General features: G+C 35.4%; 1 protein-coding gene across 8 annotated transcripts in view; it reads right to left on the reverse strand.

Annotated features, from left to right (window-relative positions):
• LOC100013411 (phospholipid-transporting ATPase ABCA3-like) overlaps nucleotides 1–16,475 on the reverse strand; it is a 436,423-nt gene that overhangs the window by 388,646 nt on the left and 31,302 nt on the right. For 6 of the 8 annotated variants that reach the window (XM_056805572.1, XM_056805570.1, XM_056805568.1 and 3 more), the window contains exons 4-5: nucleotides 11,092–11,201; nucleotides 3,108–3,270 (exon numbers count right to left, since the gene is read on the reverse strand). In XM_056805572.1, the coding sequence (XP_056661550.1) occupies nucleotides 3,108–3,270; nucleotides 11,092–11,201 (273 nt within the window). Of the gene's footprint in view, nucleotides 1–3,107; nucleotides 3,271–11,091; nucleotides 11,202–16,475 lie in introns of those variants that run through there. The other 2 variants (XM_056805571.1, XM_056805573.1) reach the window with 2 other exon arrangements.

Raw genomic sequence — 16,475 nt, forward strand, 5'->3', positions numbered from 1 at the left:
AGCGACTTTGTCGCCCCCAGTGCCTCCTACTAATGCCCAGACTCCCTTGTCTATAGGAGGCACCAAGGACTTGAGACTCCCCCCTTTCCTAGCGATGCAGTCACCCCCAAAGCAGACTCTCTTGTCTATAGAGTATCAAGGAGTTGGTACTCCCCACCTATTCTCTTATTCCTCTTATTTACTCAGAGTTCACGTTACTCCCCATGTGTTTCTACTTTTGCCTTTGAGTCATTATTATTCTCCCATTTCCTTAGCCTCCTCTCTCCACCTCAGGTTATTACCCACAGATAAATAATATAGGACTCCCATGGGGCATCACTATACAGTAACACATTTTATTGAAGATAAGGTCCTTAATGCAAACACAAAAGCAATAGCAGATTCAATACTAAATGTTTTTAAGTCTCAACTTTTTTGGAAAACTGTCTCAGATTCAAGCACATATTATTCTTCTTTTTGTTATAATCATTACATGTATAATTTTTCATCTTTCTTTTGATTTATTATAGTCATTGTTAACAATGTCAAGACTTCTGTGCACGAAATACGGCTTCCCAAAAAAAGGGGGTGGGGGAAATATTGAGTACCTGGGACAAGTCAAGCCCACTGAGGAAAGCAGCCATGTTTGCCTAAGATTGCTGGCAAGGTCCCAATCTCTCACACAAAGGCATTGCTACTCTTGGCCAAAGGTCATCATTAAACCCTGAGTTCCCCCCCCCCCCCACTCTTGAGAGCAAGGAAGTCTTTATAATATCATGACTGAAAGTATCAAACCTGCCTTTCCCTAAGTTACACAGAATAGATTAGCCATCATTCTTTCTCAACTTGCTTATGTCTATAATAGCAAACTTGGAAACATTCTTGTGTGAAGTCATTTCATAAACATTATCCTATGGGAAAGTAACACTCCTCAAGAATGTTGTAATGCTTAGTGTTTTACTCTCCATAAAAGTCTTTCTTTTTGTCACAATAAACAAAGATCATAGCCCCCAGTCCTGGTGCTATGTTTCTTCCACTCAGTCCTTCTCAAAGCATACTAGCCCCATCTTTGCTGTCCTTATCTCACTCTTTCTCTTTAGCTGCTAGTCTCCCTAGCAGTCTAGTTCTCACTCTTCATGACTATTATGGCCCTCAGGCCTAGCCACTCATCTTCGGACACCCACACACATCATTGGGATCCATATCTTTGAGCACTCACTACAAGTCAGGATGGTGCCAAAGGAATGGATGCCTGAAAACTCAGCTCCTATTTATTTTCCATCCTGGACCTCCAACTAATTTCTTTATTGATAATATTCCTTCTCCTGACTTTTGATCTCTGTTTCCTAAATACACTCATTAAATTTTATTTCTTCTCAGTTACACTCAATTAAATTTTAGATGGTGACATCCATTGCCATCCCACCTGCAACCACTCTACCCCCTGGATTGAGCCCATTAATCCCTCACAGACTTGACTAGGGATAGCACAATGTCCCAAGTAAGCCTGAAGAAGTTATAGAAATTGAGACCTTCACCTATTCTCCCCAGATCTCTAGATTTCTGGACTTTTAGGAAGGGGAAACTCCTTTTCCCCAAAATTAAAGGGAGGAAAATGTAGTGGAATGCAAAAAACCTATAATTTACCAGAGACAAATGAAGGACTCCTTGTGAATTCAGTGTGGCTGAAATACAGTGTCCCTGATAACCACTCATAAATGGATGAAGATGTTCCATAATTTTGAGATCTACATATCTCACTGATGGACAACATTCCCAACCTCAACTCCACTCCCTCTCTCTCCAGTTTTCTGTCCTTATGTGTCACATGTCACATGTTACCAACTTTGCCTGTAAAAATATACAAACTAGAATCTCCTATATCTGGGAGAGGCAATATCCATCTTGCCTCCCAATCATTTGACCTTCTAATAAATCTCTTTATTTTTTAAAGATTTACTGTAGCCTGGTAACTTAGGTGGGAACTCTTTGAGAATCAGGAAATTGCTCTCCCACAACAAAAAGACTTATAATATCATTCCCAAACATAGGCTTTAGGGAGACAAGATTTAACCTAAATTTAGAAGTCTATATATGACTTTTGTTATCTGAGTGTGGTTGGCTAAAAAACTGTCAACTTATCCTTATCAGGAAGATTTCTACACACCAGACCTCAGCAGACTGGAGCTAAGATGGATGGATGTGGGTCAGAAGAAATGAAACTCAGAAACTAGTAGCAAGGAGCATAGCACAACAAAGAATATGTGCCCAAAAGAGACAAGAGAGGTTGGAGAAGGACAACAGTGATACCCAGCAGAGCCAGCACAGAAGGTAGGGTGAGGTGGTAGGAAAAAGTCACAACATAATAAACAACAACAACTAGGTACAAGTCCAAGCAGAAAGTGCAAGCCAATAGAAAGCAGGTTTAGAGAGATAAGTGGAAGGACAACATTAGAAGGCATCTGGCACCTCAGTATTCCTCTTGTGTCATAGGACTGAACTGCCTGCAACAATTGTGTCCTAAACACATACATGATCCACTCACACAACATAGATGGGGAAAGACATTCTCCAGATTTGTGGGGCAAATGCTCCATTTTTATTTTTATTTCCATGCTATTTCATCAAATATCTTTGTTTTGAATTAAAGATACCTTCTAGCTGACTAATAAAAGTTAACATCAGCAACATCCTAAGAGGTTTTTTTTTTTTTATGTGAATATGGAGCCGCAGAGTAATATGAACCTTTGGTAGCTTTTTCTGAGTGACAAACAAGCTACCTATGTGACATTCTTAAAACCCCACTATTATATTACACAGTTCAAAATATCTCACAATAATCACTTTTAAAATATCTGCCAAATTGAGTTTGTGTAGAAAACAAAATTTGTAACCAAGGACTTTTTTTTTCAAAAATATAACAAAGACTACTTAAATGCTACATTTCTAAATGTCATTTCTTAATTCAAATTCTAAAAGATTAGCATATTTTGGCAAAAGGATAAGAACATTTAAAAAAAATAATTACCACATGGGATCCTAGTTAAAAACAAAAAACTATAAGCACTTTCAAAAAAGTTATAAACAATTGCGCTTTTGAAAATAAAAAAAAGGATAGTATTTCTCACCAGGCAATCCTCCATCATTTTCAAAAGGCTGTCTGGGTCCTGTGAATGAATTAAGTGGAAAAAGAAGGCGTGTATTCCATCCATCAAATCTTTCTCTTCTTTTTTCTCTGTACGTAAAATTAGGAAACCTTTGGTGGAAGAGAAAACGCAGGCTATACTCTACCTACAGAGTAAAAAAGAAAAAAAAAAACTACATTCTTTAAGATACTATCCCAAGTTTAGTTTTATAAAATAAAGAAATTGTGCCTAAGGGTCATAGTTAAGTGGACAACTGGACAAATAAAAACTGTCAATATCAAAACACTGATTTGTCTTGAAACACACCAAATCCAACCACATCCACTGTAATGGATTATGTTTATTTGCTTATGTCATTTTCTCTTCATCTACTAATTAGTAGATCTCGAAATCAGTGAACATCAAAGCCCCATCAATCATTAACAAACAGAATAATTGAGTGAATTTTCCAAATATTCTTTATGTACTCTTATTGGTTCTATGCTCCTTGTTGCAAAATAGGAACCAAGACACACTATGCTAGCTACATATAAATTTTTCCTTTTATCCCCTTGCTAAAGGATATTGGATCTGAAATATTGATCTTAGCCCCTCACCTTAACCATTCTGACAGTCAAGCAAATGAACATATAGATGCTGTCCGATACCAAAAGAACAAAGATTTGAGGACCAGCATACTCTTTCACAGAATTACACAGCTAGGAGAGATTTTGAGAAATCAATTAGTATCCTACTTTAAATCAACCTTTACTGTTGGTGGTCTACTCACTAAAAGTTCCTACTAATCAGTGATGTTAAACAAGAAGATATTCTGAAATCTCCTTCTATTCAAATCTTAAAGAACTTGATAGAAATCACTCTGACAGAAAAGAATTGAATAATTAAATGAAGGCAGTATGGATTTAATATAAATTATATCTATTATTCTATTTGAAAACCCATTTTGGTTGGTATCATCAGTCTCACCTTTTGACTGGGCACAAGAGTCTACTATGGTGAATGCCAGAGGTCTCATGGCTCCCTGGCTGCTAAAAGAGGTTGGTGCTGGAGGGGCAGAGTCAAGATGGTGGCATGGAAGCAGCAAAAGTTCAGACCTCTGAAAATCCTTCCTTACAAATTACAAACTAAATGTTCCCAGGGGACTGAAAACCAAACCTAACAACAAGACAGAACCAAGGAACCCTCCTGCTGGGTTCAATTTAAAAGGTTTTGGCCTCAGGGCACATTCAGCCCAACCCAGCAGGACTTAATTCCATCAACAGTCTTCAGAGGGCAGGGAAGCTCAAGCTCCAACACCACTCCCTCACTGACCACTGAACTTTAATCCAATCAAAGCCTCCAGAATACCACAGGGAAGCAAAAGCTCTAATACCCCTCCCCCACAGACTGCACTGAGAGATTTGCTGATACAACCCCAAGAGGGAAGACTGACAAAAAAAAACCAAACCCACAGATCCAACACATAATGAGAGGAGCAAGAGTGCAGGCAATTCGGGGCAGGGGGTGGATGAAGGGGGCAAATATGAGCAAAGAAAAGAAAAAGAAAAAAAAAGAAATTGCAATTGGCAGCTTCTATACAGGCAATGAACAAAGAGCAAACAGAACAGAGCAGGAGGAAACACCAAGCAATAAAACAGAAATCCCAGGGAATTGGACACAGGCTTTGGAAGAACTCAAAACACAATTCAAAGCACAATTAAGAGAGGCTGAAGACAACAGTGAAAACAATTTAAAAAGCAAGATAAGTCATCTGGAAACAGAGGCACTTGAACTAAAATGAGAAAATAGTGTCTTGAAAACCAAAATCAACCAGGTTGAAAATGAGGCAAAGGAGATGAAAAATGAGGCAAAGAAGATGAAAGATGAGGCAAAGGAGATGAAAGATGAGGTAAAGAGGATGAAAGATGACCTCCAAAGAACATCATACCAGAAGAAGAAGGATGGCCAAAAATCTAGGGATGAAATCCAGTCTTTAAGAACCAGAATACAACTAGAGTCAAGTGATTTCACAAGGCAGCAGGACACTATAAAGTAAAATTTAATGAATGAAAAAATTGAGAAAAATATGAAGCATCTCATTCACAAAACAGAAGACTTAGAAAATCATTCAAGGAGAGAAACTTAAGACTCACTGGCCTACCAGAAGACCATTACAAAAGGAAAAGTCTGGACATCATACTACAGGAAATTATCCAAGAAAACTGCCCTAATATTCTAGAAAAAGAGGGAAAAGTGGAGATTGAAAGAATCCACAGATCACTTCCTGGACTTAATCCCCAACTGATAACACCCATGAATGTTATAGCCAAATTCAAGAACTATCAGACCAAGAAAAAAATATTACAAGCTGCTAAGAAGAAGTCATTCAGATACCATGGAACCACAGTGAGGATAACACAGGATATGGCTGCATCTACACTGAAGGACCTAAAGGCATAGAATATGATATTCCAGAAAGCAAGGGAACTAGGTCTAAAACTAAGAATCAACTGCCCAGCAAAACTGACTATATTCTTACAGGGGAAAGTATGATCATTTAACAAAATACAAGGATTCCAAGCATTTGTAAAGAAAACACCAGACCTGAACAGAAAATTTGATGTCCAAGCACAGAATTCAAGAGAATAATGAAAAGGTAATTAAAAAAGAAGGGAAAAAGAAAAACAAAACAAAAAAAAAATTTTAAGAGACCCAATAAGTTAAAACAATATGTATCCCTATAAGAAAAGCAGCCATTGGTAACTCTTTAAAATTGTTATTACCACCTGTGCAACTAGAAGAAGTACACTTAAAGGTAACAGTGACAAGCTGTATAGAATGAAATGAAAAGACACAAATGTGTATATAGATATATGTATGCATAAATATATATGTGTATATATATATATATACAATTAGGACTTAAAAAAGAGGTTAATACTAAAAGAAATGGGAAAAGAAGCTGAAGGGGGTGAATTTATATGTCACAAAGAAGCACATGGTGGGAGGGGGGAGAACATCAATACACTGGAAGAGTAAAGAGGTTGGAGATAGGAAATACTCAACTCTTAAGTGCTTTGAAATTGACCCAAAGAGGGAAGAACAATCCAATCCATTAAGGCAGAGAATTGATTTGTGCCCTATAGGGAAGTAGAAGTAACAAATGGACTAGTGTGGAGGGAAGCAGTACAAGGGAGGGAAAGGATGGGACGGTAGTTTAAAAGGACTGTAAATAAAATAAGGAGGGAATAAAAAGGGAGGGGGTAGAAAGGAAAGTAAAAAAAGTAAAAGTAAAAATTACAGGAACTGATTAAAAAACCAAACATTGGTGTGAAAGGAAATAGTGATAGAAGAAAAGGCAGGACTAGGAGTAGGAATCAAAATGCTGGGAAATACACAGCTGGTAATCATAACTCTGAATGTGAATGGAATGAACTCACCCATAAAACGAAAGCAAATAGCAGAGTGGATTAGAATCTAAAACCCTACCATATGCTATCTACAAGAAACACACATGAGGAAGGTAGATACGCATAGGGTGAAAGTAAGAGGATGGAGCCAAATCTATTGGGCATCAACTGATAAAAAGAAGGCAGGAGTTGCAATCATGATATCTGACAAAGCCAAAGTAAAAATAAATCTAGTTAAAAGAGATAGGGAAGGTAATTACATCCTGATAAAAAGCAATATAGACAATGAGGAAATATCAATATTCAACACGTATACACCAAATGGCATAGCATCAAAATTTCTAAAGGAGAAACTAGTGGAGCTCAAGGATGAAATATATAGAAAAACTATACTAGTGGGAGACCTGAACCTTCCTCTATCAGAACTAGATAAATCAAACTAAGAAATAAATAAGAAAGAGGTAAGTGAAGTGAATGAAATCTTAGAAAAATGATAGTAGATAGGTGGAGAAAAGTAAATAGGGACAAAAAGGAATACACCTTCTTTTCAGCAGCACAAGGTGCATTCACAAAAACTGACCATGTATTAGGACATAAAAACATTGCAAACAAATAAAATAGAGCAGAAATAATAAATGCAACCTTCTCAGATCACAATGCAATTAAAATAATAATTAGTAAGGGGATATGGAGAGGCAAATCAAAAATTAACTAGAAATTAAATAATACAATTCTCCAAAATCAATTAAAGAACAAATCAAAGAAACAATTAATAACTTCATTGAAGAAAATGACTTGACTTTCCTTTCAAAACCTATGGGATACAGCCAAAGCAGTACTGAGAGGGAAATTTATATCCTTGAGCTCATATATTAACAAACTAAAGAGGGCAGAGGTCAATGAATTGGGAATAAAAATTTAAAAAACTAGAAAGTGAACAAATTAAAAATCCTCAGATGAAAACTAAATTATAGATCCTAAAAATCAAAGGAGAAATTGATAAAATTGAAAGTCAAAGAACTATTGATTTAATAAATGAGACTAGAAGCTGGTACTATGAAAAGACAAATAAAATATACAAAGTACTGGTCAATCTAATTTAAAAAAGGAAAGACGAAATCCAAATTGATAGTATCCAAGATGAAAAGAGAGATCTCACCTCTAATGAAAAGGAAATTAAGACAATCATTAAAAACTATTATGCCCAATTATATGGCAACAAATATGGCAATCTAGGTGATATGGATGAATATTTATAAAAATATAAATTGCCTAGGCTAAAAGAGGAAGAAATAGATTACCTAAACAACCCCATATCAGAAAAAGAAATTGAAAAAGCCATCAAAGAACTCCTTAAGAAAAAATCCCCAGGTCCACATGGATTCACAAAATAATTCTATCAAACATTCAAAGAACAACTAATCCCAATATTACACAAACTATTTGACAGAATAAGCAAAGAAGGAGTTCTACCAAATTCCTTTTATGACACAAATATGGTACGGATCCCAAAGTCAGGCAAGTCAAAAACAGAGAAAGAAAACTATAGACCAATCTCCTTAATGAATATAGATGCAAAAATCTTAAATAGAATACTAGCAAAAAGACTCCAGCAAGTCATCACAAGGGTTATTCACCATGACCAACTAGAATTCATACCAGGAATGCAAGGATGTTTCAATATTAGGAAAACCATCCACATAATTGACCATATTAACCATCAAACCAACAAAAATCACATGATTATCTCCATAGATGCAGAAAAAGCCTTTGACAAATTACAACACCCATTCCTATTGAAAACACTAGAAAGTATAGGAATACACGGGTCTTTCCTAAAAATAATAAACAGTATTTATCTAAAACCATCAGCAAACATCATCTGCAATGGGGATAAACTAGAAGCCTTCCCAATAAGATGAGGAGTGAAACAAGGATGCCCATTATCACCTCTATTATTTAACATTGTACTAGAAACACTAGCTGTAGCGATTAGAGAAGAAAAGGGAATTGAAGGTATTAAAAGAGGCAATGAGGAGACCAAGCTATCACTCTTTGCAGATGACATGATGGTCTACTGAAAGAGTCCTAGAGAATCAACCAAAAAGCTAGTTGAAATAATCAACAACTTTAGCAAAGTTGCAGGATACAAAATAAATCCATATAAGTCATCAGCATTTCTATATATCTCCAACACATCTCAGCAGCAAGAATTAGAAAGAGAAATTCCATTTAAAGTCACCCAAGACAATATAAAATACTTAGGAATCTATCTGCCGAGACAAACACAGGAATTATATGAACACAACTACAAAATACCCTCCACACAAATAAAACTAGATCTAAACAATTGGAAAAACATTGATTGCTCAAGGGTAGGATGAGCTAACATACTAAAAATGACAATCCTACCCAAATTAATTTACCTATTTAGTGCCATACCCATTGAACTGCCAAAAAATTTTTTTACTGAATTAGAAAAAACTATAACAAAGTTCATTTGGAGGAACAAAAGATCAAGGATATGCACTGAAATCACACACACACACACACAAAATGCAAAGGAAGGAGGACTTGCAGTCCCAGATCTCAAACTATACTATAAAGCAGTGGTCATCAAAACAATTTGGTACTGACTAAGAGACAGAAAGAAGAACCAGTGGAATAGACTTGGGGTAAATGATCTCAGCAAGACAATCTATGATAAGCCCAAAAATCCCAGCTTTTGGGACCAAAATCCACTATTTGATAAAAACTGCTGGGAAAATTGGAAGACAGTATGGAAGAGAGTAGATTTGGATCATCATCTCACACCCTACACCAAGATAAACTCAGAATGGGTGAGTGACCTGAATATAAAGAAGGAAACTATAAGCAAATTAGGTGAACACAGAATAGTATACATGTCAGATCTTTGGAAAAAGAAAGAATTTAAAACCAAGCAAGAGCTAGAAAAAAATCACAAAATGTAAAATAGATAATTTTGATTACATCAAATTAAAAAGGTTTTGTACAAACAAAACCAATGTAACCAAAATTAGAAGGGAAGGAACAAATTGGGAAACAATCTTCATAACAAAAAACTTGACAAAGGTCTAATTACCCAAATTTATAAAGAACTAAACCAATTGTACAAAAAATCAAGCCATTCTCCAATTGATAAATGGGCAAGGGACACGAATAGGCAATTTTCAGTTAAAGAAATAAAAACTATTAATAAGCACATGAAAAAATGTTCTAAATCTCTTACAATCAGAGAAATGTAAATCAAAACAACTCACACCTAGCAGATTGCCTAACATGACAGCAAAGGAAAGTAATGAATGCTGGTGGGGATGTGGCAAAGTTGGGACATTAATGCATTGCTGGTGGATTTGTGAATTGATCCAACCATTCTGGAGGGCAATTTGGAACTATGCCCAAAGGGCGCTAAAAGACTGTATGCCCTTTGATCCAACACTGCTGGGCTTGTACCCCAAAGAAATAATAAGGAAAAAGACATGTACAAAAATATTCATACCTGCGCTCTTTGTGGTGGCAAAAAATTAGAAAATGAGGGGATGCCCTTCAATTGGGGAATGGCTGAACAAATTGTGGTATATGTTGGTGATGGAATACTATTGTGCTCAAAGGAATAATAAAGTGGAGGAATTCCATGGGAACTGGAACAACCTCCAGGAATTGATGCTGAGTGAGAGGAGCAGAATCAAGAGAACATTGTACACAGAGACTGATACACTATGATACAATCAAATGTAATGGACTTCTCCATTAGTGGCAATGCAGTGATCCTGAACAACTTGGAGAAATCTATGAGAAAAAACCCTATTAACATTCAGAAAAACTGTGGGAGTCGAAAAACAGAAGAAAAACAACTGCTTGAATACATGGGTTGAGGGGATATGCCTGGGGAGGTAGACTCTAAGTGAACATCCTAATACAAACACCAACAACATGGAAATAGGTTCTGATCAATGACACAAGTAATACCCAATGAAATTGCACATCTGCTGGGGGAAGAGTGGGTGGAGGGGAGGGAGGGAAATAATGTGATTATTGTAACCAAGGAATAATGTTTTAAATTGACTAAATAAATTAATTTTAAAAAAATAAATAAAAAATAATAATAGAAGAGGTTGGTGCTAAGTCCCATGGGACTCAGGGCATTCAGAAGACTGAGCTCTGCTCTGAATTGAGATCAAGTCTCTCCAACCAGAGAGACTCAGGAGTGTTATCAATGGCTTTATAAGAAAGGAAACTAGTTTCCTCTCTAAGTAAGTAGAAAGGTCTCTTTTTATGCTTTTGGTTCTTTGGTGTGCTCTTACTGGCAGCTGCTTTTGGATAGACAAGCATGGCAAACTCAAATTAATTAGGCACAGCTAGAATTATGTGATTATCTTTCTCTAACTATTATTAATAAATAATTATAATATACAGTCTCCAGAGAATATTAATCATGACAAGGTAGACAGGCAAAATAGATAACTAAGTAACTTGGAGATCTCAATCACAGTAAAGATTATATTAAAATCATCAGGATCAGTCAGAATAAGAGAACTTTAATAAAAATTCCTCACCTTACTTGGCAGCTGTTTACTTTGGTTTTGGAAGACATGATCAAAAATAACTGCACACAGAATGATGTCTTTTATCTTGAATAAAACTTCAAATGAAGAATAACCCTTAACTGAAATAGAAGTCAAGCAGTGCATTAAAAAATGTCTAATCATTTCTTTTACCTAAGGGGGGAAAAGTAGCAACCTATTTTACAAACACAGTACATAGGAAACTTCAAAGCAATCTGAAGCTCTGTAAATTTTTTTCCTCCACTTGGGGAAAGTGATAAATCATAATCATGGCTATCAAGATAGTTATACTTTGCTTTATTTCAACCTAATTTCATACCTGAGAAAAAAATGTCATATTAAATATTCCTTCAACTAATTCTATACCTTAAGCTTCTGATTTCCTTTCATCCTATAGTAAGCTATTAAAAGATAAAGGAAGGAAAAGGAATGAGTTATTTATTACATGTCTACTATTGTTGCTGTTGAGTCAATTTAGTCATGTCCAAATCTTTGTGACCTCATTTGAGGTCTTATTAGCAAAAATACTGGAATAGTCTGTCATTTCCTACAGATGAAGAAGCTGAAACAAACAGGATTATGTGACTTGCCCAAGGTCACACATCTAGTGACTAGAGTATCAAAGGATAGATTTGAATTCAGGACTTCCTAACTTTGGGCTTGCTGCTCTAAGTGTCTACTATATATTTTACAAATATTCTCTCATTTGATCTTAAATATAAGGTAGGTTCTATTATGACCCCCATTTTACAGTTGAAAAAACTAAGGTAGACAAGCAGTTAAGTAACTTGTCCAGGATCAAACAGCTACTAAATATCTGAGGTAGGATTTGAACTCATGTCTTCTTATCTCCAGGCCCAATAAGCTCTATCCACAATGTCACCTAGCTGCCTGAAGAGTTTACTAGCATTATTTAGTGATTAATAAAAGAACTTTTGTTTCTTTAGAATAAATTTCAATAAATTTATATTCAAAATAGAAATAATACACCAAAATAGTTAAGACCTGAAAGTGAACTAATCAGAAGAACTCAACAGGGCAAATGATATTACAAATTTCCTCCAAAAAGAACATTAATACAAGAATTTCTTATATAATAATATACCCAAAATAAACTCTAGTTTTGCAATGTAGACAAGTGACCATAGAGTATAGAGTTCATCCAATCCAGACACACTTATGATCTACCTAGCATGTAATTTATTTTTAAAACACACAGGTTGTAAGTAAATTACATATATACACTATCTCATCACTTGAGTATCATCTCCCCATTTTCTTCCGGAAGTCTTTCCAAGCTTCTTTTAATTTTAGTGACTTTTCTTCATTATTTTCTATTTCTATAATAAGTCATAGGATTATAGTGTTAAGAGTAGTTACCCATGTGGTTATTCCTAGAACTGAATGTAACTCTCACACCTATGGTGACCTACCCTGCAAATGTGTACAAGTATAAAAGTCTGATATGGAGTGGGGGCACAGAAAGGGTCTACATTCAAAATACCCTAAAGGGAAACAATGGACTACTAACTAGGGAGGCAGAAAGAGGGGCAGAATGAAAACTTGCTCATGCAAGTGGACAGAATATATGAGTGTTGGAAAATGATTAGCACCTATGGTATGAGAGTTTGCTAAGCCCTTTTCAGGATTTCTCATCCACCTTTGATGTCCACTTGGTACTAAATCTCACCTGTGATCCCAAGAAGCTGGAGTATGCGTAGTGGCCACATCCTATTAAACCATCTTGTTATATGGGCTAAATCAGATTGAGGATAATCAATGGGCCTCAAAACCATCAATGAGTTGGAAAAGGTTCTACCCCATGCATGTAAAGACTTCCCCAAGTGGAAAAATGGACATTCAATGAAATAGAGTATTTTCAAGTATTACTGATGAAAAGACTAGTATAAAAAAATAAACAAGAACAATAAATCAAAAGAGATTCAGTAAGGTTAGCAGAGTGGATTAGAATCCAAAACCCTACCATATGCTGTCTGCAAGAAACACACATGAGGAAGGTAGATACGCATAGGGTAAAGGTAAGAAGCTGAAGCAGAATTTATTGGGCATCAACTGAGAAAAAGAAGGCGGGAATGTCAATCATGATAATTGACAAAGCCAAAATAAAAATAAATGTTATTAAAAGAAATAGGAAAAGTAATTACATCCTCATAAAAGGCAGTATAGACAATGAATAAATAGCAGTACTCAACATGTATGCACCAAATGGTATAGCATCCAGATTTTTAATCTGGAGAAAATATGGGAACTTAAAAGAGGAAATAGATCATAAAAATACACTAGTGGGAGACCTGAACCTTCCCCCATCAGATCTAGATAAATCAAACCAAAAAATAAATAAGAAGTAAGAGATATGAATGAAATCTTGGAAAAATTGGAGTTAATAGATATATGGAGAACAATAAATAGGGGATAAAAAGGAATACACCTTCTTTTCAGTAGCACATGGTACATTCACAAAGACTGACAATGTACTAGGACATAAAAACATTGCAAACAAATGCAAAAAAAAACCAGAAATAATAAATGCAACTTTTTCAGATCATAATACAATAAAAATTATAATTAGTAAGGGTACATGGAGAGGCAAATAAAAAATTAACTGGAAATTAAATAATACAATTCTCCAAAATTGGTTGGTTAAAGAACAAATCATATGTTAGATTAAAATTGATATATTCAAGTTCTTATTTTCTATAGTTTATTAATAATCACTTGAAATAGAAAAGCAGATAAGCATAGATTTAAAGTCTCTTTCTTACTCTTAAGTCTGACCATGTATAGCTCATCTTTCAGGATTCTCTGGACATCTCACCTGCCTGCTCAGGGAAGTAGAGAGCCCAGTGGGGTCCACCCACACCCTTTTACTTAAGTTCATGGATACAGTGCTGACATGTAAAAAATGAGATGAACCGGGTCAGCAATCCAGGAAGGGGAGGGGATGAAACTCCCTCTACAAAATCCCCACCCTGTTAGCCTTTGGGAGGCCAGTCTCCCAAATGGATCATTTAAACATAACTATCTTATACCTCTAAATATCTTCTAGCTAAGAGAGTAAAGGTACATACAATATTGTACTTTCTAAGAGGAAGCTACAATAGTTAGAGATAAGAGGGAAATAAAAGAAGAAAACAAAAAAAATGATTAATAGATGCATTGACAAAATGCCAATTTAGGGGGAAGTCCCCTTTGGCATAAGAGTTTACATTCAGAATAAGTATGTTCAGTCCCCTTCAGTTCAGTTCATTATATCCCAAAATTCATTCTGATTCTTTGGATGCAATGTGTGGCTTCCACAGGCATCCTTACAGCACCTTGTCCAAAAAGATTCCCTTTCTTGATTCGGAATATTGGCAAGTTTCTTTTCCTGAAATTTCTCCACAAGATTTTGAATCTTGGATTATAGGATAATTACATAATCCTCCCTGAGAAGGGTGTTGGCCAACACCAGAATTACCCCAGGATACATGGCTGAGTATATGAAACAACTGTCAAAAGAAAAACAACCCCCCAAAAAATCCCAAATAAAAGAGCAAAAATTACATTCTGGATAATAATAATAATGAAAATAATAAAGAAAAAATCTTATGTGTATAAAATTCTGAGGGAAAAAAAAGAATAAACCTGTAACAAGGTCCTTGAATCACTAGCAAGGTCCAATTAAAGTGATTTATGTCCCACAAACCTGTAGGACAATTGCAGAGATATAGCACTTTACCCAGGACTATAGAAAACTTCCAAACTATAAGAGAGAAGGGACTAGGTTTTAGCAGCAAATGAGGAAAATCATTCTCTGGTCTGATTTTACCTTCACTGTCAGGGATAGGGGAGCCAGAATAGCAGCCAAAGTGGGATGCTTGATAGAAGTGTGGCACAGGGAAGCCCTGTGTCTAATGTATGTCAGTTACAACCTCAAACCCTAAACAAGTTCAAGTCCCCTGTCTTGGCACAGAATCTCATCAATCCCATCAAGATTGGTTGGTCTCCTTGACCTTTGTGCTTCTGGCACTGTGCAGGTTAACTTTGTGCTTCCTTAGCACTGTGCAGTGACTCTTTTTTGTCCCCTTCTCTTGGAATCAGACACAATTATTAAGCAAAATCCCATAACACAAATTCACCACAGGTTTCCATAGTCTAAAACTTTTGAGTATGCTAGTTATTAGGGCTAATAGATACTGGACACTTATCTTTCAAGATCAAAAATATTTATACTGATTCCATCTACTTCAAGTACTATAAAGGACAGGAAAAAAGAAAAAATCAAATATCCTATTGCAAATATAAAGAAAAAATCATAATTTCATAGTTTACATTCCATGTGACAATGTATTAGCCAAGCAAAGGCACAACACAAAAAGTTTTTCATCCAAAAATGAGATCTATTTCCCTTTTAATTTGGCCATGATCTACAGTACATGATTTTCCCACCTTTTAAAAACAGTAGTACAACAACTAATGCATATTCTAAGAAGTACCAAAATTCCCCCAAATTCACAAAAGCACAGTTAAATGACAATAGCAAACAAACCCACTATCATATAGGATTCACATGAGTCTCTATAGCTACTTACTGTGTGTTGTTTAAAAACCTTTGAAATTCATGGATATATGTCACAAGTTCTCTCATTTAAGGTAAAAGCTTTTGGGACTACAATTGATATTGAGTTTTTAATTCAGGTATAGTTGGGTCATTGCAATAATCCATAAGAGAAAAGTCATGTGACTCAGAAGTACTGTGATACTCAACAGTTACAGATGCAGGTTCTTATAAAAGTTGGAAGGACAATCTCAACCCAACTGAAATAGGATCCTTCTGTGAAGTATAATTATTACTGCATGACTGATTGATAACTATAACTCTTATCTGAAATCAAACATTGTTAAGTCACTCTGTGCCTTTAAGGTTTATACCTAAAAGAACCATTGTTGATATTGTTATAATCCTTTTCCTGCTTTTTCCTTTTATGACAAGTTTCTATAATCAGGGCAGGTGGTCAAGGGGAAATATAAACATAATGTGAATTGTAGGATGGGACTGTTTTCAATCTAATGTATAATCAGTCATTGCATATATCAAACAACTGAGTGAATTGGTAATTGAAGTTCTTGAAATTTGAATGTATTTAATAACCAAATATATTCTACTATAGGCAACTCAGTTAATATACATTAAGTGCATCTGCACCTTACTCTAAGTTTTTGTTTTATTTGGAGTATAATTAATCTCTTATAAGTTACTTCATTTATGCAATCACTGAATTTCAAAAGATGAAATTGCATTTGTTACTTTTATATAATTTATTATAAAATCAAGTCATCTCATAAACTCCTAGGTCAGAAAGGGCAGTCTCTGT

Source organism: Monodelphis domestica, chromosome 7 (assembly GCF_027887165.1).
Source record: "Monodelphis domestica isolate mMonDom1 chromosome 7, mMonDom1.pri, whole genome shotgun sequence".
In the NCBI taxonomy this organism is placed as follows: domain Eukaryota; kingdom Metazoa; phylum Chordata; class Mammalia; order Didelphimorphia; family Didelphidae; genus Monodelphis; species Monodelphis domestica.